Source organism: Callithrix jacchus, chromosome 18, assembly GCF_049354715.1.
Source record: "Callithrix jacchus isolate 240 chromosome 18, calJac240_pri, whole genome shotgun sequence".
In the NCBI taxonomy this organism is placed as follows: domain Eukaryota; kingdom Metazoa; phylum Chordata; class Mammalia; order Primates; family Cebidae; genus Callithrix; species Callithrix jacchus.
In genome coordinates, this window is record NC_133519.1 from 9,246,726 (window position 1) to 9,273,002 (window position 26,277).

Consider the following 26,277-nt stretch of genomic DNA (forward strand, 5'->3'; position numbering starts at 1 on the left):
AAGATACAAAACAAGCCAAGTGAGAATTCTACACCTATTTTCCTTTGATGTTTATTAACTTCAGAGATCCCATCCTAGGCTCCAAAACAAGGATTGTCTCTCACTGTTGTACCACAATTGTACGCAAGAATTGTCTCTCACTCTTCAACCCCGGAGTGTTGGTCCCGCCCTGATCAGTCTATTTCCTCCTGGATAGATTCATGAGCCCATGTACACACACACAAACAGCACTGCTGCTCTGTCCACTGTGATTCTCCCTGGGCTCTGTGACCTTGGGGGCCTTTATGAAAGCACTGCTCACAGTTGTGAGCCTTTAGATGAGACACGGGACATGAAATAATCTCCTTCAACTGTTCAGTGACACTGGCTCACAGCATCTCTTACTTTCAATCTGAGAACCCTGAGATTCCACCCTTGATGCACGTGCACTCAGTTAGGTGAGTGCAGCAAACAGAACCTGGGCCAGACTCACAGCAGCTGCTTCCCAAATGATTCTGGGAGAATGGCGATGCTCTCTTAAGAGTACACTTTGGCAACTGGGCATTGTAGCATGGCTCTTGTGAGGAGGTTACACATTTTTTTCATTTATTTAAATATGAATGAGCACCTATGACACTGAGGACCACACTGGAATGCACAGGTCTAAACCCAAAGATGAGGAAGATGTGACTCTCCCCCCTGGTGATTCTGGCAGAGTGGTTGCTGCTCTGACCTGATCATTCACAAAGGGGTACTTCAAAGGCATATGAACAAGCTCCAGGACCCCTGTGTAGTGCAGGGAGGCCACAACAAAAATAAAAAAGCCTGGTCCACCGAAGGAGAACTCATAAACAGAAGAAAGAACATCTTCTGCAAGGAGAAAAACTGAACCAAAGTAGCCAGAATAGAGATGAGGAAGATACTTCATTGACTTCAGAGACAACCCTATTGTCCTGTAACCTTGGATCAGAACCCACTCAGGTTTCTTGATTACCATGAGAAACAACAGACTGCAGAAGATGAACAGGACACCTTTTCACACTCGTGCTGGATCTCAGCAAAAGGGTTGCAAGCATTGGAACATCACTGGAGGCCAAGATGGGCTGCCCAGGCTGAGCTCCGGGATGAGAAGGCATCATGAGGACATAGTCCCTGCCCTCTCAGTGACTAGTCATGGCCAGGATTCATTCACACATGAGTGAAACAAAACAAAGTTTGGGACTAATAATTCCAGGACTATCTCAGAGAAACAGGCAAAATGATATCTTATAGGTCACACAGGAGAGCTGCAAGGACCATGTGGACTCTGGAGCAGCACCTCTCCCTTTGCTGAGCTCACCCTGCACTGAAGCAGGGTCCCTCCTCACCTCCCCTGCAACTAGTGTGGGCAGGTGCCCTGCCTGAAAGCTGACACTCCCTCCAGTCACACAGGATTCTGGGCCAAACCACACGTGGCCAACAGCAACTACACAGGGACCAGCTGTCAGGTGACTCCCAGAAGCAGGTGAAAAGTAAGAGCTGCTCTCTGTCACAGCCACAGGGGGACCAGGCGTAGGAACTACGCTGTGTCTGGCCTGACCGTGAAGTCTATCGCTGCTGATCATATCCTCTCTGGGCCAAGTCAGATGTTTCAGGAACTCACTCCTGTTCTCTGCCTCTCATTAATTTCTGGTGGTGCCACTGCCATCAACATACAGGAAAATAGAGAAGACAAGAAAAAAGAACGTAGCACCTCTGTCCAGGGTCTTAGGAAGACCGCCAGAAAGTGCTAAATCCAGCTCTGAAGTCAAAGTGCAACTCATTCTCCCTGTGTCAAAATGTGAACATCCCAGTTGTGCCCAGGTGATGATGTAGAACTGATGCATATCATCAAGAAAAAGGCACAAATTATGAACATATTCAACCACATTATGCAAGTGCTGAGATATTTCATGACCACCAGGCCTGCCTTTCAAGAGCTCCTGAAGGAAGCACTGAACATGGAAAGAAACAACCAGTGCCAGTGACTGCAAAAACATACCAAATGGTAAAGACCATCGACACAATGAAAACACTGCATCAACTGACGAGCCAAAGAAACAGTTAGCCTCAGAATGGCAGGATCAAATTCACACATAACGTTAACCTTCAATGTAAATGGGCTAAATGCCCCAATCAAAAGAGAAAGACTAGCAAGTTGGATAAAAGAGTCAAGACCCATTAATGTGCTATATTCAGCAGACCCATCTCACATGCAAAAGCACACATAGGCTCAAAATGGAGAGATAGAGGAAGACTTACCAAGCAAATGGAGAGCAGAATTTAAGAAGAAAATTAAAACAGGGGTTGCAAAACTAGTCTCTGATAAAACACTTTTAAGAGACCTTAATGGTAAAGGGATCAATGCAACAAGTAGAGCTAACAATCCTAAATATATATACACCAACACAGGAGCACCCAGACACATAAAGCAAGTTCTTCATGTCCTACAAAGAAGCTTAGACTCCCACACAACAACAGTGGGAGACTTAAACACTCCACTGTCAATATTAGACAGCTCAACGAGACAGAAAATTAACAAGGATATCCAGCACTTGAACTCAGATCTGGACCAAGCAGACCTAATAGAAATCTACACAACTATCCACCCCAAATCCACAGAATATACATTCTTCTCAGCAGCATATCACACCTACTCTAAAATTCACCACGTATATGGATGTAAATCACTCAGCCAATGCAAAAGAATGGAAATCATAACAAACAGTCTCTCAGACCACAAGGCAATCAAATTAGAACTGAGGATTAAGAAATCACTCAAAACCACACATCATGGAAACTGAAAAACCTGCTCCCGAATTACTGGATAAATAAGGACATGAAGGCAAAAATAAAGATGTTCTTTGAAGTCAGTGAGAACAAAGACACAATATACCAGAATCTCTGGGACACATTTAAAGCAGTGTCTAGAGGTGGATGTGGGAGAAGAGTAGCAGCCACAGGAGCGGAATAGCCAAGAAAGGGAATCAGGGCTTTTGGTTTCTAGCTCCAGGCCACGTCGTAACTATGAACTAGCCAATCTCAAACAGCACACCACACAGTGCAGGCTGTGTGTCCCTGGCCCCCTCATAGGACTCCTCTTTCCTAATCTCACCTGAGCTCACTTGTCCTCTTATTGATTCCTGCCAATGTCATCTCCTCCTTAGAATCTGTATGTGCTGCTGTCTGTATATCATCTCCTCTAGAAGATTTTGTACTGAATAAGAAGCAACCTTTCTTGAAAGAGGAGATTTAATTCTAGCCAAAAGGTTTTATTAACTAACTTTTTGTTATTAGGCAATTAAAACAAGACTTGAAAACACTCAATTATCCTATGATTTAAAGATGACCCCTACTTAGCATGTGATTATTTGTACTTCCACTTTTCCTTTTCAACACAATGTGTGCGCACCATGGAGGTCACTGCTGCACACTGACTCCAGCATCGAGACGGCCCGTCATGCGAGTGGTGCAGAGGAGGGGCACTGATCCCCTCCAACCCAGCTCTGCGTGTGATTCCAGCTGGGAAAATGGGGCCAGGCTAACACCCAACTTGATCCTTAAGGTTCTAAAAGATACTATGTCCTGGCATTGGGTTCTACTGAGTTTCAAATGCTTGTGGTCATTATCTTTTTAAATGTGATAGAATATGTCACTAATTGTTCTCAGATTTTGAACATAAGGTGAGGAATGACTCCACCACTGTAGACCAAAAGCCTGTGAACTCTGTATGTTTTACATTAACGATGACACTAAAACCCACTGTGCAATGTACCTACTCAAACAAACCCTGGGAAAGTTGACCATTCAGACCATCCAATGATGATAGTATCGGGGATCTGAATAGGTTTTCATACTTCCACACGCACACAGAAGTGCTGGAAAAACTTGGCATAGTGAGGAGCTATGCTAGGGCACACCACAGCTGACTGTACGATATACCTACTCCAACACCAGGTTATGCAACCACTGAGAATATCTAACAACAATAGACAGTGTTTGGAACTTCCATACATTTTCACGCTTTCACGTGCACCCAGAGATGCTAGGACTCCCTGGCATAGTCACGAATCATACCAGGGCATTGTGATGCTTCCAGTGCAGTAGAACATAGCACCATCTTTTCCCCATTCCTGAGCTCACAATTTCCTGTTCCATTGAGGAGACAAGACCATAAAATGTTCACCACTGCCTCATCTCTGAGGATGGGAACATACAACTAACCTTCACATTCAGCTGTGGTAGAGGATGAAGTGACTTATTTATGAAAGTTCAGTGGTGATAAAACTTGGTTTTAGAACTTTAATCTTTGTGTTGTGCATTGCACATGTTTTCTGGGGGAGAGGACACACACTTTCAAACATATCCACAGTCAGTCCATGGAGACTCTCTCCCTTATACCTCCTGATCCTGATGCACACCATCATATTCTATCTGAATGATGCTGCTGCTTCCAGAAACTAGAGATCACCTCAAATTCTATAATGGACTCTCCATCGTTCTTACACCAAACTGCTCTAACCTCATTTCCAGCAGGAAGCTCCAACCAGAGTTGTTTTCCAGCACATGTAGACTAGAAAGTACCACCTTTGTCAACACTAAGATTTTTCCTTAGCAAAGGGGTGATCCCAGAATACATACCGTCATCCCATAAAGGTGACTGTCCCTGCATTTAGGAAAAAAAAACAAAAACAAAACACCATGAGGGTCAGGCATGTTGTGTCTTCTGTGCACAGCTTTTGTCTTCACTTGGGGACATTACAAAACCAGGTGAGAAATACTGGTAGAGGCAATAGCCCCAATGCCTAGAAGATGTCTGTGGAAAGGCACGATGTTTTCATCCATGATGCCATGATGTTTCCACTTTATTTTTCTCAAATTCACTTTTTTAAAAAAACAGTATTTATCCTGAAAAAGGATGCTTCCTGCCACACACTTCCTAAAGAGCTGTTAAATTATGAATGCCATTCTGAATCATACTTAATTGGAAAAAAAAACTCACTTTGCATTATCCCACAAAGGGTCATCTATAATGTACAGTGTAAGATTTCCATATTCTAATTAAAATGAACAACAAAATACCCATTTCAAAGAAAGACTTTACCTTGTGAATGGCTATAATTTCTTCTGATGATTCTATCCCAGGCAAGATTCCTGCCGGAACAAATTCTCCTGTATGTAGAAAACAGAGTAACAGTCAACACATTGTTTCCACCGAAGGAGCCACTCTGGTGGCCTTGTGTGCTGTGAAGAGGGTGCTGGCCTGTGTTGACAAGCCGGGTTAACAGCACAGGCTGAGCTGCTGCTGACCCATCCCGCTTGGTGGTAAAGGCAGGCAAATGGGGTCATGAGAAGAGCCATGGACAATGAGGCCTTGGTCCTCTAGCTAAAGCAAGCTCCTCAATGTGAGAATGCCCATCTCAAGCAGGGCGCACCACACACGGCAGGCCGTGCTTCCCTGCAGCATTTCAGGGCTCCTCCTTCCTAAACTGACCTGAGCTAACTTGCCCTCCCTTCGTGATCCCCTCGAGGTCATTTCCAGCTCAGGATCCACATGTGCTACTGCTGTGTCCCTCTTAGATCATTTTGTACTAGATAAAAAGCAACCTTTCTTCAAAGAGGAGACTTAATTCCAGCCACAGTATTCTATGCATTCACTAAACTTTTGTTTTAAAGAAGACTATATCAAGACTTGAAAATACTCAATTATCCTACCATGCTCTTGCCAGCACTGACTCCAGCACTGGGACAGCGCATCCTTGGGAGCAGCAGGTGGGGGTTCTAACCCTCTCCAACCCAGCTGCACAGAAGACTCCAGAATATATGAGTAACTAAACTACATCCAAGTTTTTCCTTCAATTCTTTTTTAAGATGGAGTCTTGCTCTGTCACCTGGGCTAGAGTGCAGTGTCATGATCTCTGCTCCCTACAACCTTTGCATCCCTGTAACCTCTGCCTCCGAGTCATTGGGACTGTAGGCACATGCCACCACACATGGCTACTTTTTGTATTTTTAAAGACCAGGTTTCACCATACTGGCCAGGCGAGTCTCAAACTCCTGACCTCGTGATCCACCCGCCTCAGCCTCCCAAAGTGTTAGGATTACAGGTGTGAGCCACTGTGCCTCAACTTTCCTTCAGTTATTTGGTGCTGTGTCTTGGGTGTGTGCTGAACTGCAGCATATGAAAGGCTTGTCGTGATGATCTCAGTAAATATAATATGTCTGACTATTTTCTGCTTTTGACCAGGAGCTGAAAAAATAAGCCAGCACTGCAGACAAAATCCTGACCTCTCAATGTCTGTTTCCCACTTCTGACCACACCAAAGTCCACTGTAAAATGTTCCTACTCCTACACTGAGTTATGTGATGTTTGCAACAATCCTATGAGAGAGACAGTGTTTGGGATTTCTAAAGGCTATCAAACATCCATATGCACACCTAGGTGCTAAAACTCTCACATAACGACAAATTATACCAGGACTATGTGATTACTTCCGAGTAGTAGTGGTGGCATCAACCTTCCTCCCGCTCCTGAGTTCATCTCTGCCTCTTGCACTGAAGAGATAAAGAGATTGGCAATCTCCTCTCTGCAGTATCTCCATGTGATTAATGGAGATATTAAACTTACCTCCAGCTACAGATGTGGTGGAGGATAAATGGGCTGATTTACATACGGTGTTCAGTGGTGATGAAATCTTTATTTACAACATTCACCTTTGTGTTGAGCTCTGCACATGGAAACACGCTTTCTGGACAAATGTACACAAACTCCCAAAGACATTCACAATCACTATAAACAGACTCTCACCTTATAACCCCCACCTTGAGGCATCCCATTCTATTTCACAAAAATGACACTATGGCTAACAGGAACTATGGAGGAGAGCCACCACTCTTCAGTACACTCTTAATTTCTGCCCAAATCTTGTTTTCCAAAAAGAAGCTCCAATGACAGTGCCTCATTAGACAAAGCAGGCAAGAAAGTGTCACTTTCTCAAAACTAAGATTTTTCCCAAGCAGAATGATCCCGGAATACGTACTCGTCCATTCGGAAAGTGATGAAGATGACTCCTCCTGCATTAAGAGAAAGAAAAACACTGAGGGTAAGATTATGCTGTGTCCTGTGTACACAGGTCTTTTTCCTAACTGTTCCTAACAGGCGCTGTTGGAAAACCAGATGGAAAATTGTGGTGGTGGCTACAGCCCCAAACATAAAGCCTAGAAAACACTTGCAGAAAGGCACCAGCTTTTTGGGCAGGATTTTAAAGCTTATTTTGGTTGCAAATTCATAATTTTCAAGAAAGATTTTCTCCTGAGGAAAAGCTTGCTGACATAGTTTATATGAATTCTCATTTTACATTTTCCTACCTAGAAATTCACTAAGTCATCTATAATGTACATGTTAAGATTCTCAAATCTTTATTCAAGTACAATAAAAAGAAACATAGGAAGATAAATAAAATTTAACTTCCAGACAAAGGAAGAACTTACTGTGATAACCGAGAGGGATGCCTGAAAGGGTTTCATATGGGGACATGCTGCAGGGTACTCTTGTTGATCTAGGAGACATAGGGCAAGTGTCACCACACGTATTCTACTGAGGAAATCCCTTGTGTTGTATTGGGGGGTGTGGACAGGAGGCTGGCTTATGGAGGTGAGTTACAGCAGACGGAGCTGTAGACCCACCCTCCTCATTTCACTCTGTTGCTCAGGCTGGACTGGTGTGGCGTGATCTAGGCTCACTGCAACCTCCACCTCCCAGGATGAAGTGATTCTCCTGCCACAGTCTCTCAACTAGCTGGGATGACTGACACCCACCACCATGTGCAGTTAATTTTCTTGTTGTTAGACACAGTGTTTTGCCATGATGGCCAGGCTGGTCTCAAACACCTGACCTCAAGTAATTAACCCACCTCGGCCTTCCAAAGTGCTAGGATTACAGGCATGAGCCACCGCACCCAGCCTGGTCTCTGCTTTTAAACAGGAGCTGAGGAATAACCCAATCACAGCAGCTCCTAACCTCTCCCTGTGTGTTTCACATTTCTAACCACAGGAAAGTCCACTGTAAAAGTTACCTATTCTAATCCTGGGTTATGTGACCATTAAGACCATCCCATAATGATAGAGAGTGCTTAGAATTTCTATAGGCTATTGTACTTCCACATGCACACCATGGTTCTCAAAGTCACTGCTAGGGTGATGAGTTATACAAGGGCTGTGTGATCAATGCAGTATAATAGCCCACAGCATCACCTCCCACCCATTCCTGACTTTGCACTTCCCTCCTCTATTTAGAAGGCCATGAGTTTGGGAAATTTATCTCTGTACAAACTGTATCTGAGGAGTGCATACATTAAACTTACCTTAAGCTACAGCTGTGGTGGAGAATGAATGGGTTGATGTATTTAAAGTGTACGTACATCAACTATTTGAAAAATTAATACTAGTGTTGTACTTTGAACATGCATAAAAATTCACAGGGACCTTCACACCCACTGCACATAGACTCTCTACTCCATACCTCCCAAACCTGATGCACACCACCCTCTTTCATGTAAGCAACACAACTTCATGAAAACACTACAGAAAGACGGTACTATTCCCTACCAAACTCTGAATGATTTTTATACAAAACTGCCTAAAATCTCTTTTCTGTTAGGAAGGTTAAACCAGAGAAATTCTGTAACAAAAGCAGGGTAAAAAGTGTAATCATTCTGAAAAACTAAGGTATTTCCTTAGCAAAAAAGTAATCCCTGGGAGTGAAGGCAAGAGGGAAAAGATCATTAGTACAAATACCTAGTGCATGCGAGGCTTAACACCTCAATGATGGGTTGATAGGTGCAACAAACAACCATGACATGTTTACACTTACGTAATAAACCAGCTCCTTCCACACATGCATCTCAGAACTTAAAATAAAATTGAAACACACACACACACACACACACACACACACACACAGACGCACACACAGAAGGTAGGATACAGTGGCTAATGACTGTAATCCCAGCACATTGATATGATACTTACCAGCTTGCTGCAGTCCTGTAGCCTCCTGTAATTACAGAAAATAAACTGCTATGAGCACCAGACCATGCTGTTCCCTGACCTTCCTGCACTTGGTAACATTAAAAAACAAGATGGAAACAAGGGTTCAATCAAAGAAGCCCACAGGAAGAAGCGAGCACATCGACTATGCTAAAGACAACGTTTTTCTTGGATGATGTTTCCTTCCAACCATGTTGTTTGGCCATTATGTGCTTTTAGTCCCCAAAAGAAAACAAACCTGCCAAGGCAAAAAAACTTGTGACCACAGAGTATGTGGTAGATGCTGTCATTTTCTCCCACTGTCTTGAATTGAGTCTCACTCAAGAAGAGACTCTCATTCAAAACTCCCCCAGCCAAGGAAATTCTGTAAGTCACCTACAATTTATATGGAAAAATTCTCCTATCTTATATAACATTTTCTGATGTTGATTCAAAAAAATAAAGTCAAGAAAGCAATAGTTTAACTCAGACACAGCCTGTGGCCTGACATTCATATCCCATTGTACCTTGACCCATGCAGCATCAACAGAAGGGTCCTCCTGCTGAAGATCAGGCCCTAGAAGGATGCAAAGTGACTGTCAATACCTGGTGGCATTGCTCATTAACAACTCAGGGGCATGCTACGATGTGAGTAAAGGGGGAGAATGGCAGGAAAAGGACAGGAGCGGAAAAGAAAGGGAATCAGGGCCTTTGGGTTTATAGCTCCAGGCCACCTGGAATAGTCCATCTCAAACATGGCACCCCACACAGGGCAGGTTATGTTTCCCCGCAGGTGCTCAGGGTTCCTCCTTTCTAATCTGAGCTCAGCCATCTTGCCCTCCCTTCTTCACCCCTTCCAAAGTCATTTCCTCCCACAGTTCACAAGTAGTGCTACCCTGACTATGACCCCATCTACAAGATTTTCTACATGATAAGGAACAAGCTTGACTCAGATAAAATATTACATTCTGGCCAACATATGATGTTGTATTTATTTATTTTACCTTTCTAACACTTTTTACTTTAAGAGATAACAGTGCTATTGTATTTATTAACCCTTAGTAAAAACTTAAACCAAAATATGAAAATACTCAGTGATCCTATCACTTGAAGATAACCGCTGCTTAGCATATGGTATTTCTCTTTCCACTCTTTATTTTCATCACCTCATGTGTGTTAAATGGGGTCCACAGCTGATCATACACTGGCTCCAAGGCTCTCCCAGTCCTGGGAGAAGGTGAGTGGCCGAAGGTGCGATGTTGATCCTCTCTAACCAAGCTGTGCAGAACAATCTAGCTACACAAGGACCACCTGTCAGGCTACTGCCAGAAGCTATTCACTGTGCCACGAAAGGGAGATCAAGCTGGGTAACTACCCTCAAGTGTCTGGCCTAACCCTCAAGTTCATCCCTGCTGATCATGTCCTCTCTGGGCTAAGTTGAACGTTTCAGGAACTCACTCCTGTTCACTGTCTCTCACTAGTTTCTGTTGGAGCCCCTGCCATCAACACAAAGAAACATGGAGAAGACAAGAAACAAAGTAGCTCCTCTAAAATAGCTCCTAGAAAAACGGCTACCATTCAGGCCAGCCATGAAGTCGGAGCTAAAGTCTACCTTTAGATGAGGCTGGAACATTCCAGAGATGCCCAGGTAATAGGGTACAACTCACTCTCCTGGTGTACACCTTGGCTTCCCCTCCACCTTCATGGCTTTGCTGCCCTCATGCCTTTCTTCTATTCCTCTAAATCATGTATCTTGGCAGGCCCTGGCCAAGGCCACGACCTGCTCTCTCATAGAGCCCACTGGGCAGCCGTCTATGAATTATACATCCACAATGTCGCTAATTCTGATCTCAACCTTTAATCACCCACAGCAGAAAGCCCACCGGGTATCAAACAACAATAACAATAACAAAACAACAACAAACAAAAGCTAAGGATATTCTCGGGATTAAAGAGGATTCAGGGGAATTGGGTTACAAGGAGATGGCATCTGAGGTTAACAGGAAACATTTGAAAATCACAAAAGCCTCAGTGCTTTTAATTGCGGGATAAGTACTGACATTGACACGGCAATAAAATTTGATTTATAGACAATAAGTCGCCACACAGCAGCCTTAATCTGCAGCTGAGGCCAGCAGTTGTCAGGCCCTCTCAGGGTTTGCCTGAGCTATTCAAAGACCAGTAGGGAAGGCACCCGGCAGTCCTGACACAGAGAACAAGCTGGGTCTGACTGGAGTGTGAGGAGCAGCTCAAGACTGTTGGGCCAGAGAGGAGAATGTGACAAGACAAGTGACCCCTATGCCAGCTGTCCAGCACTTCTGTCCTGGGCCCACTTTAGTCCAGGGACCAGGCTACAGGGAGAGTGAGAGCCACTGTCTACAGAAACACAGCAACCCCTCCACACATATCCCCTAGGATTCCTGCCAGCCACAGAGGGCCTTAAGCAAAAGCTGGCCTCGGGCCTCTCAAGTAAAAACCAAATCAGTTTTCATTCAAAGCCCAAGGATTTGGCATTGGATAAGACTGGGTGAGGAGTGGAGGCCAAAAATGTGCTCAGTCATGTGTTTCTGGGGCATACGTAGGAATCCCAGAGGAAAGATTCTCTCCAGGAAGCACCCTTAGAGCAGGAGCAGGCAGTGAGGACAGTACAGGAAGGTGTTGGTGCAGGTCCCGAGAATGTAGAGAAAGAGAGTGCACTCCCTTCACCTGGCACATGTATGAGCGACTTTGTCTTCAGAATCACATAGTGCCTGTGAGGGGCTGTGTCCCACCCCACTCTCAACTTTACACCTGCATACTAATCTTCTGTTTTCTATTCACAGAGCCCATGAGAACAAAACTCTTACGACTTTCTCATTAAGATACAAAACAAGCCAAGTGAGAATTCTACACCTATTTTCCTTTGATGTTTATTAACTTCAGAGATCCCATCCTAGGCTCCAAAACAAGGATTGTCTCTCACTGTTGTACCACAATTGTATGCAAGAATTGTCTCTCACTCTTCAACCCCGGAGTGTTGGTCCCGCCCTGATCAGTCTATTTCCTCCTGGATAGATTCATGAGCCCATGTACACACACACAAACAGCACTGCTGCTCTGTCCACTGTGATTCTCCCTGGGCTCTGTGACCTTGGGGGCCTTTATGAAAGCACTGCTCACAGTTGTGAGCCTTTAGATGAGACACAGGACATGAAATAATCTCCTTCAACTGTTCACTGACACTGGCTCACAGCATCTCTTACTTTCAGTCTGAGAACCCTGAGATTCCACCCTTGATGCACGTGCACTCAATTAGGTGAGTGCAGCAAACAGAACCTGGGCCAGACTCACAGCAGCTGCTTCCCAAATGATTCTGGGAGAATGGCGATGCTCTCTTAAGAGTACACTTTTGGCAACTGGGCATTGTAGCATGGCTCTTGTGAGGTTACAAATTTTTTTCATTTATTTAAATATGAATGAGTACATATGCCACTGAGGACCACACTGGAACGCCAGGTCTAAACACAAAGATGAGGAAGATGTGACTCTCCCCCCTGGTGATTCTGGCGGAGTGGTTGCTGCTCTGACCTGATCATTCACAAAGGGGTACTTCAAGAGCACATGAACAAGCTCCAGGACCCCTGTGTAGTGCAGGGAGGCCATAACAAAAATAAAAAAGCCTGGTCCACCGAAGGAGAACTCATAAACAGAAGAAAGAACATCTTCTGCAAGGAGAAAAACTGAACCAAAGTAGCCAGAATAGAGATGAGGAAGATACTTCATTGACTTCAGAGACAACCCTATTGTCCTGTAACCTTGGATCAGAACCCACTCAGGTTTCTTGATTACCATGAGAAACAACAGACTGCAGAAGATGAACAGGACACCTTTTCACACTCGTGCTGGATCTCAGCAAAAGGGTTGCAAGCATTGGAACATCACTGGAGGCCAAGATGGGCTGCCCAGGCTGAGCTCCGGGATGAGAAGGCATCATGAGGACATAGTCCCTGCCCTCTCAGTGACTAGTCATGGCCAGGATTCATTCACACATGAGTGAAACAAAACAAAGTTTGGGACTAATAATTCCAGGACTATCTCAGAGAAACAGGCAAAATGATATCTTATAGGTCACACAGGAGAGCTGCAAGGACCATGTGGACTCCGGAGCAGCACCTCTCCCTTTGCTGAGCTCACCCTGCACTGAAGCAGGGTCCCTCCTCACCTCCCCTGCAACTAGTGTGGGCAGGTGCCCTGCCTGAAAGCTGACACTCCCTCCAGTCACACAGGGTTCTGGGCCAAACCACACGTGGCCAACAGCAACTACACAGGGACCAGCTGTCAGGTGACTCCCAGAAGCAGGTGAAAAGTAAGAGCTGCTCTCTGTCCCAGCCACAGGGAGACCAGGCCTGGGAACTACGCTGTGTCTGGCCTGACCGTGAAGTCTATCGCTGCTGATTATATCCTCTCTGGGCCAAGTCAGATGTTTCAGGAACTCACTCCTGTTCTCTGCCTCTCATTAATTTCTGGTGGTGCCACTGCCATCAACATACAGGAAAATAGAGAAGACAAGAAAAAAGAACGTAGCACCTCTGTCCAGGGTCTTAGGAAGACTGCCAGAAAGTGCTAAATCCAGCTCTGAAGTCAAAGTGCAACTCATTCTCCCTGTGTCAAAATACGAACATCCCAGTTGTGCCCAGGTGATGATGTAGAACTGATGCATATCATCAAGAAAAAGGCACAAATTACGAACATATTCAACCACATTATGCAAGTGCTGAGATATTTCATGACCACCAGGCCTGCCTTTCAAGAGCTCCTGAAGAAAGCACTAAACATGGAAAGAAACAACCAGTGCCAGTGACTGCAAAAACATACCAAATGGTAAAGACCATCGACACAATGAAAACACTGCATCAACTGACGAGCCAAAAAAACAGTTAGCCTCAGAATGGCAGGATCAAATTCACACATAACGTTAACCTTCAATGTAAATGGGCTAAATGCCCCAATCAAAAGAGAAAGACTAGCAAGTTGGATAAAAGAGTCAAGACCCATTAATGTGCTATATTCAGGAGACCCATCTCACATGCAAAAACACACATAGGCTCAAAATGGAGAGATAGAGGAAGACTTACCAAGCAAATGAATTAAAACAGGGGTTGCAAACCTAGTCTCTGATAAAACAGACTTTTAAGAGACCTTAATGGTAAAGGGATCAATGCAACAAGTAGAGCTAACAATCCTAAGTATATATATATATACCAACACAGGAGCACCCAGACACATAAAGCAAGTTCTTCATGTCCTACAAAGAAGCTTAGACTCCCACACAACAACAGTGGGAGACTTAAACACTCCACTGTCAATATTAGACAGCTCAACGAGACAGAAAATTAACAAGGATATCCAGCACTTGAACTCAGATCTGGACCAAGCAGACCTAATAGAAATCTACACAACTATCCACCCCAAATCCACAGAATATACATTCTTCTCAGCAGCATATCACACCTACTCTAAAATTCACCACGTATTTCGATGCAAAAGAATGGAAATCATAACAATCAGTCTCTCAGACCACAAAGCAATCAAATTAGAACTGAGGATTAAGAAATCACTCAAAACCACACATCATGGAAACTGAAAAACCTGCTCCCGAATTACTGGATAAATAAGGACATGAAGGCAAAAATAAAGATGTTCTTTGAAGTCAGTGAGAACAAAGACACAATATACCAGAATCTCTGGGACACATTTAAAGCAGTGTCTAGAGGTGGATGTGGGAGAAGAGTAGCAGCCACAGGAGCGGAATAGCCAAGAAAGGGAATCAGGGCTTTTGGTTTCTAGCTCCAGGCCACGTCGTAACTATGAACTAGCCAATCTCAAACAGCACACCACACAGTGCAGGCTGTGTGTCCCTGGCCCCCTCGTAGGGCTCCTCTTTCCTAATCTCATCTGAGCTCACTTGTCCTCTTATTGATTCCTGCCAATGTCATCTCCTCCTTAGAATCTGTATGTGCTGCTGTCTGTATATCATCTCCTCTAGAAGATTTTGTACTGAATAAGAAGCAACCTTTCTTGAAAGAGGAGATTTAATTCTAGCCAAAAGGTTTTATTAACTAACTTTTTGTTATTAGGCAATTAAAACAAGACTTGAAAACACTCAATTATCCTATGATTTAAAGATGACCCCTACTTAGCATGTGATTATTTGTACTTCCACTTTTCCTTTTCAACACAATGTGTGCGCACCATGGAGGTCACTGCTGCACACTGACTCCAGCATCGAGACGGCCCGTCATGCGAGCGGTGCAGAGGAGGGGCACTGATCCCCTCCAACCCAGCTCTGCGTGTGATTCCAGCTGGGAAAATGGGGCCAGGCTAACACCCAACTTGATCCTTAAGGTTCTAAAAGATACTATGTCCTGGCATTGGGTTCTACTGAGTTTCAAATGCTTGTGGTCATTATCTTTTTAAATGTGATAGAATATGTCACTATTGGTTCTCAGATTTTGAACATAAGGTGAGGAATGACTCCACCACTGTAGACCAAAAGCCTGTGAACTCTGTATGTTTTACATTAACGATGACACTAAAACCCACTGTGCAATGTACCTACTCAAACAAACCCTGGGAAAGTTGACCATTCAGACCATCCAATGATGACAGTATCGGGGATCTGAATAGGTTTTCATTCTTCCACACGCACACAGAAGTGCTGGAACAACTTGGCATAGTGAGGAGCTATGCTAGGGCACACCACAGCTGACTGTACGATATACCTACTCCAACACCGGGTTATGCAACCACTGAGAATATCTAACAACAATAGACAGTGTTTGGGGCTTTCATACATTTTCAGGCTTTCACGTGCACCCAGAGATGCTAGGACTCCCTGGCATAGTCACGAATCATACCAGGGCATTGTGATGCTTCCAGTGCAGTAGAACATAGCACCATCTTTTTCCCCACTCCTGAGCTCCCAATTACCTGTTCCATTGAGGAGACAAGACCATAAAATGTTCACCACTGCCTCATCTCTGAGGATGGGAATATACAACTAACCTTCACATTCAGCTGTGGTAGAGGATGAAGCAACTTATTTATGAAAGTGCAGTGGTGATAAAACTTGTTTTTAGAATGTTAATCTTTGTGTTGTGCATTGCACATGTTTTCTGGGTCAGAGCACACACACTTTCAAACATATCCACAGTCAGTCCATGGAGACTCTCTCCCTTATACCTCCTGATCCTGATGCACACCATCATATTCTATCTGAATGATGCTGCTGCTTCCAGAAACTAGAGATCACCTCAAGTTCTATAATGGACTCTCCATCGTTCTTACACCAACCTGCTCAAACCTCATTTCCAGCAGGAAGCTCCAACCAGAGTTGTTTTCCAGCACATGTAGACTAGAAAGTACCACCTTTGTCAACACTAAGATTTTTCCTTACCAAAGGGGTGATCCCAGAATACATACCGTCATCCAATAAAGTTGAGTATCCCTGCATTTAGGAAAAAAAGCAAAAACAAAACACCATGAGGGTCAGGCATGTTGTGTCTTCTGTGCACAGCTTTTGTCTTCACTTGGGGACATTACAAAACCAGGTGAGAAATACTGGTAGAGGCAATAGCCCCAATGCCTAGAAGATGTCTGTGGAAAGGCACGATGTTTTCATCCATGATGCCATGATGTTTCCACTTTATTTTTCTCAAATTCACTTTTTTAAAAAAACAGTATTTATCCTGAAAAAATATACTTCCTACCACACAGTTCCTAAAGAGCTGTTAAATTATGGATGCCATCTTGAATCATACTTAGTTGGGGAAAAAAACTCACTTTGCATTATCCCACAAAGAAACGGTCATCTATAATGTACAGTGTAAGATTTCCATATTCTAATTAAAATGAACAACAAAATACCCATTTCAAAGAAAGACTTTACCTTGTGAATGGCTATAACTTCTTCTGACGAATCTATCCCAGGCAAGATTACTGCTGGAACAAATTCTCCTGTATGCAGAAAACAGAGTAACAATCAACACATTGTTTCCACCGAAGGAGCCACTCTGGTGGCCTTGTGCGCTGTGAAGAGGGTGCTGGCAGGTGTTGACAAGCCGGGTTAACAGCACAGGCTGAGCTGCTGCTGACCCATCCCGCTTGGTGGTAAAGGCAGGCAAATGGGGTCATGAGAAGAGCTATGGACAATGAGGCCTTGGTCCTCTAGCTAAAGCAAGCTCCTCAATGTGAGACAGCCCATCTCAAGCAGGGCGCACCACACACGGCAGGCCGTGCTTCCCTGCAGCATTTCAGGGCTCCTCCTTCCTAAACTGACCTGAGCTAACTTGCCCTCCCTTCGTGATCCCCTCGAGGTCATTTCCAGCTCAGGATCCACATGTGCTACTGCTGTGTCCCTCTTAGATCATTTTGTACTAGATAAAAAGCAACCTTTCTTCAAAGAGAAGACTTAATTCCAGCCACAGTATTCTATACATTCACTAAACTTTTGTTTTAAAGAAGACTATATCAAGACTTGAAAATACTCAATTATCCTACCATGCACTGACTCCAGCACTGGGACAGCGCATCCTTGGGAGCAGCAGGTGGGGGTTCTGACCCTCTCCAACCCAGCTGCACAGAAGATTCCAGCAGAGATGAGTACCAGGACAACACCCAAGTTTTTCCTTCAATTCTTTTTTGAGATGGAGTCTTGCTCTGTCACCTGAACTAGAGTGCAGTGTCATGATCTCCGCTCCCTACAACCTCTGCCTCCCTGAGTCATTGGGACTGTAGGCACATGCCACCACACATGGCTACTTTTTGTATTTTTAAAGACCAGGTTTCACCATACTGGCCAGGCCGGTCTCGAACTCCTGACCTCGTGATCCACCCGCCTCAGCCTCCCAAAGTGTTAGGATTACAGGTGTGAGCCACTGTGCCTCAACTTTCCTTCAGTTATTTGGTGCTGTGTCTTGGGTGTGTGCTGAACTGCAGCATATGAAAGGCTTGTGGTGATAATCTCATTAAATATAATGTCTATTTTCTGCTTTTGACCAGGAGCTGAGAAAATAATCCAGCACTGCAGACAAAATCCTGACCTCTCAATGTCTGTTTCCCACTCCTGACCACACCAAAGTCCACTGTAAAATGTTGCTATTCCTTCACTGAGTTATGTGATGTTTGGGACAATCCTATGAGAGAGACAGTGTTTGGGATTTCTAAAGGCTATCAAACTTCCATATGCACACCTAGGTGCTAAAACTCTCACATAACGACAAATTATACCAGAACTATGTGATTACTTCCGAGTAGTAGTGGTGGCATCAACCTTCCTCCCGCTCCTGAGTTCATCTCTGCCTCTTCCACTGAAGGGATAAAGAGATTGGCAATCTCCTCTCTGCAGTATCTCCATGTGATTAATGGAGATATTAAACTTACCTCCAGCTACAGATGTGGTGGAGGATAAATGGGCTGATTTATATAAGGTGTTCAGTGGTGATGAAATCTTTATTTACAACATTCACCTTTGTGTTGAGCTCTGCACATGGTAACACGCTTTCTGGACAAATGTACACAAACTCCCAAAGATATTCACGATCACTATAAACAGACTCTTACCTTATAACCCCCACCTTGAGGCATCCCATTCTATTTCACAAAAATGACACTATGGCTAACAGGAACTATGGAGGAGAGCCACCACTCTTCAGTACACTCTTAATTTCTGCCCAAATCTTGTTTTCCAAAAAGAAGCTCCAATGACAGTGCCTCATTAGACAAAGCAGGCAAGAAAGTGTCACTTTCTCAACACTAAGATTTTTCCCAAGCAGAATGATCCCAGAATACGTACTCGTCCATTCGGAAAGTGATGAAGATGACTCCTCCTGCATTAAGAGAAAGAAAAACACTGAGGGTAAGATTATGCTGTGTCCTGTGTACACAGGTCTTTTTCCTAACTGTTCCTAACAGGCGCTGTTGGAAAACCAGATGGAAAATTGTGGTGGTGGCTACAGCCCCAAACATAAAGCCTAGAAAACACTTGCAGAAAGGCACCAGCTTTTTGGGCAGGATTTTAAAGCTTATTTTGGTTCTAAATTCATAATTTTCAAGAAACATTTTCTCCTGAGGAAAATGCTTGCTGACATAGTTTATATGAATTCTCATTTTACATTTTCCTACCTAGAAATTCACTAAGTCATCTATAATGTACATGGTAAGATTCTCAAATCTTTATTCAAGTACAATAAAAAGAAACATAGGAAGATAAATAAAATTTAACTTCCAGACAAAGGAAGAACTTACTGTAATAACCGAGAGGGATCCCTGAGAGGGTTCCATATGGGGACATGGTGCAGGGTACTCTTGTTGATCTAGGAGACATAGGGCAAGTGTCACCACACGGATTCTACTGAGGAAATCCCTTGCGTTGTATTGGGGGGTGTGGACAGGAGGCTGGCTTATGGAGGTGAGTTACAGCAGACGGAGCTGTAGACCCACCCTCCTCATCTCACTCTGTTGCTCAGGCTGGACTGGTGTGGCATGATCTAGGCTCACTGCAACCTCCACCTCCCAGGATGAAGTGATTCTCCTGCCACAGTCTCTCAACTAGCTGGGATGACTGACACCCACCACCATGTGCAGTTAATTTTCTTGTTGTTAGACACAGTGTTTTGCCATGATGGCCAGGCTGGTCTCAAACACCTGACCTCAAGTAATTAACCCACCTCGGCCTTCCAAAGTGCTAGGATTACAGGCATGAGCCACCGCACCCAGCCTGGTCTCTGCTTTTAAACAGGAGCTGAGGAATAACCCAATCACAGCAGCTCCTAACCTCTCCCTGTGTGTTTCACATTTCTAACCACAGGAAAGTCCACTGTAAAAGTTACCTATTCTAATCCTGGGTTATGTGACCATTAAGACCATCCCATAATGATAGAGAGTGCTTAGAATTTCTATAGGCTATTGTACTTCCACATGCACACCATGGTTCTCAAAGTCACTGCTAGGGTGATGAGTTATACAAGGGCTGTGTGATCAATGCAGTATAATAGCCCACAGCATCACCTCCCACCCATTCCTGACTTTGCACTTCCCTCCTCTATTTAGAAGGCCATGAGTTTGGGAAATTTATCTCTGTACAAACTGTATCTGAGGAGTGCATACATTAAACTTACCTTAAGCTACAGCTGTGGTGGAGAATGAATGGGTTGATGTATTTAAAGTGTACGTACATCAACTATTTGAAAAATTAATACTAGTGTTGTACTTTGAAAATGCATAAAAATTCACAGGGACCTTCACACCCACTGCACATAGACTCTCTACTCCATACCTCCCAAACCTGATGCACACCACCCTCTTTCATGTAAGCAACACAACTTCATGAAAGCACTACAGAAAGACGGTACTATTCCCTACCAAACTCTGAATGATTTTTATACAAAACTGCCTAAAACCTCTTTTCTGTTAGGAAGGTTAAACCAGAGAAATTCTGTAACAAAAGCAGGGTAAAAAGTGTAATCATTCTGAAAAACTAAGGTATTTCCTTAGCAAAAAAGTAATCCCTGGGAGTGAAGGCAAGAGGGAAAAGATCATTAGTACAAATACCTAGTGCATGCGAGGCTTAACACCTCAATGATGGGTTGATAGGTGCAACAAACAACCATGACACGTTTACACTTACGTAATAAACCAGCTCCTTCCACACATGCATCTCAGAACTTAAAATAAAATTGAAACACACACACACACACACACACACACACACACAGACGCACACACAGAAGGTAGGATACAGTGGCTAATGACTGTAATCCCAGCACATTGATATGATACTTACCAGCTTGCTGCAGTCCTGTAGCCTCCTGTAATTACAGAAAATAAACTGCTATGAGCACCAGACCATGCTGTTCCCTGACCTTCCTGCACTTGGTAACATTAAAAAACAAGATGGAAACAAGGGTTCAATCAAAGAAGCCCACAGGAAGAAGCGAGCACATCGACTATGCTAAAGACAACGTTTTTCTTGGATGATGTTTCCTTCCAACCATGTTGTTTGGCCATTATGTGCTTTTAGTCCCCAAAAGAAAACAAACCTGCCAAGGCAAAAAAACTTGTGACCACAGAGTGTGTGGTTAATGCTGTCATTTTCTCCCACTGTCTTGAATTGAGTCTCACTCAAGAAGAGACTCTCGTTCAAAACTCCCCCAGCCAAGGAAATTCTGTAAGTCACCTACAATTTATATGGAAAAATTCTCCTATCTTATATAACATTTTCTGATGTTGATTCAAAAAAATAAAGTCAAGAAAGCAATAGTTTAACTCAGACACAGCCTGTGGCCTGCATATCCCATTGTACCTTGACCCATGCAGCATCAACGGAAGGGTCCTCCTGCTGAAGATCAGGCCCTAGAAGGATGCAAAGTGACTGTCAATACCTGGTGGCATTGCTCATTAACAACTCAGGGGCATGCTACGATGTGAGTAAAGGGGGAGAATGGCAGGAAAAGGACAGGAGCGGAAAAGAAAGGGAATCAGGGCCTTTGGGTTTATAGCTCCAGGCCACCTGGAATAGTCCATCTCAAACATGGCACCCCACACAGGGCAGGTTATGTTTCCCCGCAGGTGCTCAGGGTTCCTCCTTTCTAATCTGAGCTCAGCCATCTTGCCCTCCCTTCTTCACCCCTTCCAAAGTCATTTCCTCCCACAGTTCACAAGTAGTGCTACCCTGACTATGACCCCATCTACAAGATTTTCTACATGATAAGGAACAAGCTTGACTCAGATAAAATATTACATTCTGGCCAACATATGCTGTTGTATTTATTTATTTTACCTTTCTAACACTTTTTACTTTAAGAGATAACAGTGCTATTGTATTTATTAACCCTTAGTAAAAATTTAAACCAAAATATGAAAATACTCAGTGATCCTATCACTTGAAGATAACCGCTGCTTAGCATATGGTATTTCTCTTTCCACTCTTTATTTTCATCACCTCATGTGTGTTAAATGGGGTCCACAGCTGATCATACACTGGCTCCAAGGCTCTCCCAGTCCTGGGAGAAGGTGAGTGGCCGAAGGTGCGATGTTGATCCTCTCTAACCAAGCTGTGCAGAACAATCTAGCTACACAAGGACCACCTGTCAGGCTACTGCCAGAAGCTATTCACTGTGCCACGAAAGGGAGATCAAGCTGGGTAACTACCCTCAAGTGTCTGGCCTAACCCTCAAGTTCATCCCTGCTGATCATGTCCTCTCTGGGCTAAGTTGAACATTTCAGGAGCCCACTCCTGTTCACTGTCTCTCACTAGTTTCTGTTGGAGCCCCTGCCATCAACACAAAGAAACATGGAGAAGACAAGAAACAAAGTAGCTCCTCTAAAAAAGCTCCTAGAAAAACGGCTACCATTCAGGCCAGCCATGAAGTCGTAGCTAAAGTCTACCTTTAGATGAGGCTGGAACATTCCAGAGATGCCCAGGTAATAGGGTACAACTCACTCTCCTGGTGTACACCTTGGCTTCCCCTCCACCTTCATGGCTTTGCTGCCCTCATGCCTTTCTTCTATTCCTCTAAATCATGTATCTTGGCAGGCCCTGGCCAAGGCCACGACCTGCTCTCTCATAGAGCCCACTGGGCAGCCGTCTATGAATTATACATCCACAATGTCGCTAATTCTGATCTCAACCTTTAATCACCCACAGCAGAAAGCCCACCGGGTACCAAACAACAATAACAATAACAAAACAACAACAAACAAAAGCTAAGGATATTCTCGGGATTAAAGAGGACTTAGGGGAATTGGGTTACAAGGAGATGGCATCTGAGGTTAACAGGAAACATTTGAAAATCACAAAAGCCTCAGTGCTTTTAATTGCGGGATAAGTACTGACATTGACACGGCAATAAAATTTGATTTATAGACAATAAGTCTCCACACAGCAGCCTTAATCTGCAGCTGAGGCCAGCAGTTGTCAGGCCCTCTCAGGGTTTGCCTGAGCTATGCAAAGACCAGTAGGGAAGGCACCCGGCAGTCCTGACACAGAGAACAAGCTGGGTCTGACTGGAGTGTGAGGAGCAGCTCAAGACTGTTGGGCCAGAGAGGAGAATGTGACAAGACAAGTGACCCCTATGCCAGCTGTCCAGCACTTCTGTCCTGGGCCCACTTTAGTCCAGGGACCAGGCTACAGGGAGAGTGAGAGCCACTGTCTACAGAAACACAGCAACCCCTCCACACATATCCCCTAGGATTCCTGCCAGCCACAGAGGGCCTTGAGCAAAAGCTGGCCTCGGGCCTCTCAAGTAAAAACCAAATCAGTTTTCATTCAAAGCCCAAGGATTTGGCATTAAATAAGACTGGGTGAGGAGTGGAGGCCAAAAATGTGCTCAGTCATGTGTTTCTGGGGCATACGTAGGAATCCCAGAGGAAAGATTCTCTCCAGGAAGCACCCTTAGAGCAGGAGCAGGCAGTGAGGACAGTACAGGAAGGTGTTGGTGCGGGTCCCGAGAATGTAGAGAAAGAGAGTGCACTCCCTTCACCTGGCACATGTATGAGCGACTTTGTCTTCAGAATCACATAGCGCCTGTGAGGGGCTGTGTTCCACCCCACACTCAACTTTACACCTGCATACTAATCTTCTGTTTTCTATTCACAGAGCCCATGAGAACAAAACTCTTATGACTTTCTCATTAAGATACAAAACAAGCCAAGTGAGAATTCTACACCTATTTTCCTTTGATGTTTATTAACTTCAGAGATCCCATCCTAGGCTCCAAAACAAGGATTGTCTCTCACTGTTGTACCACAATTGTACGCAAGAATTGTCTCTCACTCTTCAACCCCGGAGTGTTGGTCCCGCCCTGATCAGTCTATTTCCTCCTGGATAGATTCATGAGCCCATGTACACACACACAAACAGCACTGCTGCTCTGTCCACTGTGATTCTCCCTGGGCTCTGTGACCTTGGGGGCCTTTATGAAAGCACTGCTCACAGTTGTGAGCCTTTAGATGAGACACAGGACATGAAATAATCTCCTTCAACTGTTCACTGAAACTGGCTCATAGCATCTCTTACTTTCAGTCTGAGAACCCTGAGATTCCACCCTTGATGCACGTGCACTCAATTAGGTGAGTGCAGCAAACAGAACCTGGGCCAGACTCACAGCAGCTGCTTCCCAAATGATTCTGGGAGAATGGCGATGCTCTCTTAAGAGTACACTTTTGGCAACTGGGCATTGTAGCATGGCTCTTGTGAGGTTACAAATTTTTTTCATTTATTTAAATATGAATGAGTACATATGCCACTGAGGACCACACTGGAACGCCAGGTCTAAACACAAAGATAAGGAAGATGTGACTCTCCCCCCTGGTGATTCTGGCGGAGTGGTTGCTGCTCTGACCTGATCATTCACAGAGGGGTACTTCAAAGGCACATGAACAAGCTCCAGGACCCCTGTGTAGTGCAGGGAGGCCACAACAAAAATAAAAAAGCCTGGTCCACCGAAGGAGAACTCATAAACAGAAGAAAGAACATCTTCTGCAAGGAGAAAAACTGAACCAAAGTAGCCAGAATAGAGATGAGGAAGATACTTCATTGACTTCAGAGACAACCCTATTGTCCTGTAACCTTGGATCAGAACCCACTCAGGTTTCTTGATTACCATGAGAAACAACAGACTGCAGAAGATGAACAGGACACCTTTTCACACTCGTGCTGGATCTCAGCAAAAGGGTTGCAAGCATTGGAACATCACTGGAGGCCAAGATGGGCTGCCCAGGCTGAGCTCCGGGATGAGAAGGAATCATGAGGACATAGTCCCAGCCCTCTCAGTGACTAGTCATGGCCAGGATTCATTCACACATGAGTGAAACAAAACAAAGTTTGGGACTAATAATTCCAGGACTATCTCAGAGAAACAGGCAAAATGATATCTTATAGGTCACACAGGAGAGCTGCAAGGACCATGTGGACTCCGGAGCAGCACCTCTCCCTTTGCTGAGCTCACCCTGCACTGAAGCAGGGTCCCTCCTCACCTCCCCTGCAACTAGTGTGGGCAGGTGCCCTGCCTGAAAGCTGACACTCCCTCCAGTCACACAGGATTCTGGGCCAAACCACACGTGGCCAACAGCAACTACACAGGGACCAGCTGTCAGGTGACTCCCAGAAGCAGGTGAAAAGTAAGAGCTGCTCTCTGTCACAGCCACAGGGAGACCAGGCCTGGGAACTATGCTGTGTCTGGCCTGACCGTGAAGTCCATCGCTGCTGATCATATCCTCTCTGGGCCAAGTCAGATGTTTCAGGAACTCACTCCTGTTCTCTGCCTCTCATTAATTTCTGGTGGTGCCACTGCCATCAACATACAGGAAAATAAAGACGAGAAAAAAGAACGTAGCACCTCTGTCCAGGGTCTTAGGAAGACCGCCAGAAAGTGCTAAATCCAGCTCTGAAGTCAAAGTGCAACTCATTCTCCCTGTGTCAAAATGTGAACATCCCAGTTGTGCCCAGGTGATGATGTAGAACTGATGCATATCATCAAGAAAAAGGCACAAATTACGAACATATTCAACCACATTATGCAAGTGCTGAGATATTTCATGACCACCAGGCCTGCCTTTCAAGAGCTCCTGAAGGAAGCACTGAACATGGAAAGAAACAACCAGTGCCAGTGACTGCAAAAACATACCAAATGGTAAAGACCATCGACACAATGAAAACACTGCATCAACTGACGAGCCAAAGAAACAGTTAGCCTCAGAATGGCAGGATCAAATTCACACATAACGTTAACCTTCAATGTAAATGGGCTAAATGCCCCAATCGAAAGACAAAGACTAGCAAGTTGGATCAGAGTATAGACCCATTAATGTGCTATATTCAGGAGACCCATCTCACATGCAAAAACACACATAGGCTCAAAATGGAGAGATAGAGGAAGACTTACCAAGCAAATGAATTAAAACAGGGGTTGCAAACCTAGTCTCTGATAAAACAGACTTTTAAGAGACCTTAATGGTAAAGGGATCAATGCAACAAGTAGAGCTAACAATCCTAAGTATATATATATATATATATATACCCAACACAGGAGCACCCAGACACATAAAGCAAGTTCTTCATGTCCTACAAAGAAGCTTAGACTCCCACACAACAACAGTGGGAGACTTAAACACTCCACTGTCAATATTAGACAGCTCAACGAGACAGAAAATTAACAAGGATATCCAGCACTTGAACTCAGATCTGGACCAAGCAGACCTAATAGAAATCTACAC

The 26,277-nt window shown here is 44.4% G+C and overlaps 1 protein-coding gene across 1 annotated transcript in view; it reads right to left on the reverse strand.

The window, feature by feature from the left end:
- The window catches only part of LOC144580184 (uncharacterized), a 68,722-nt gene that overhangs the window by 13,381 nt on the left and 29,064 nt on the right, over positions 1-26,277 (reverse strand). Inside the window, exons 23-34 of the mRNA XM_078355504.1 lie at positions 21,365-21,414; positions 20,846-20,870; positions 19,309-19,376; positions 18,857-18,890; positions 16,952-17,019; positions 16,486-16,510; positions 9,552-9,601; positions 9,028-9,052; positions 7,489-7,556; positions 7,038-7,071; positions 5,102-5,169; positions 4,639-4,663 (exon numbers count right to left, since the gene is read on the reverse strand). Coding sequence (XP_078211630.1) covers positions 4,639-4,663; positions 5,102-5,169; positions 7,038-7,071; positions 7,489-7,556; positions 9,028-9,052; positions 9,552-9,601; positions 16,486-16,510; positions 16,952-17,019; positions 18,857-18,890; positions 19,309-19,376; positions 20,846-20,870; positions 21,365-21,414 — 540 coding nt within the window. The remainder of the gene's footprint in view (positions 1-4,638; positions 4,664-5,101; positions 5,170-7,037; positions 7,072-7,488; positions 7,557-9,027; positions 9,053-9,551; positions 9,602-16,485; positions 16,511-16,951; positions 17,020-18,856; positions 18,891-19,308; positions 19,377-20,845; positions 20,871-21,364; positions 21,415-26,277) is intronic.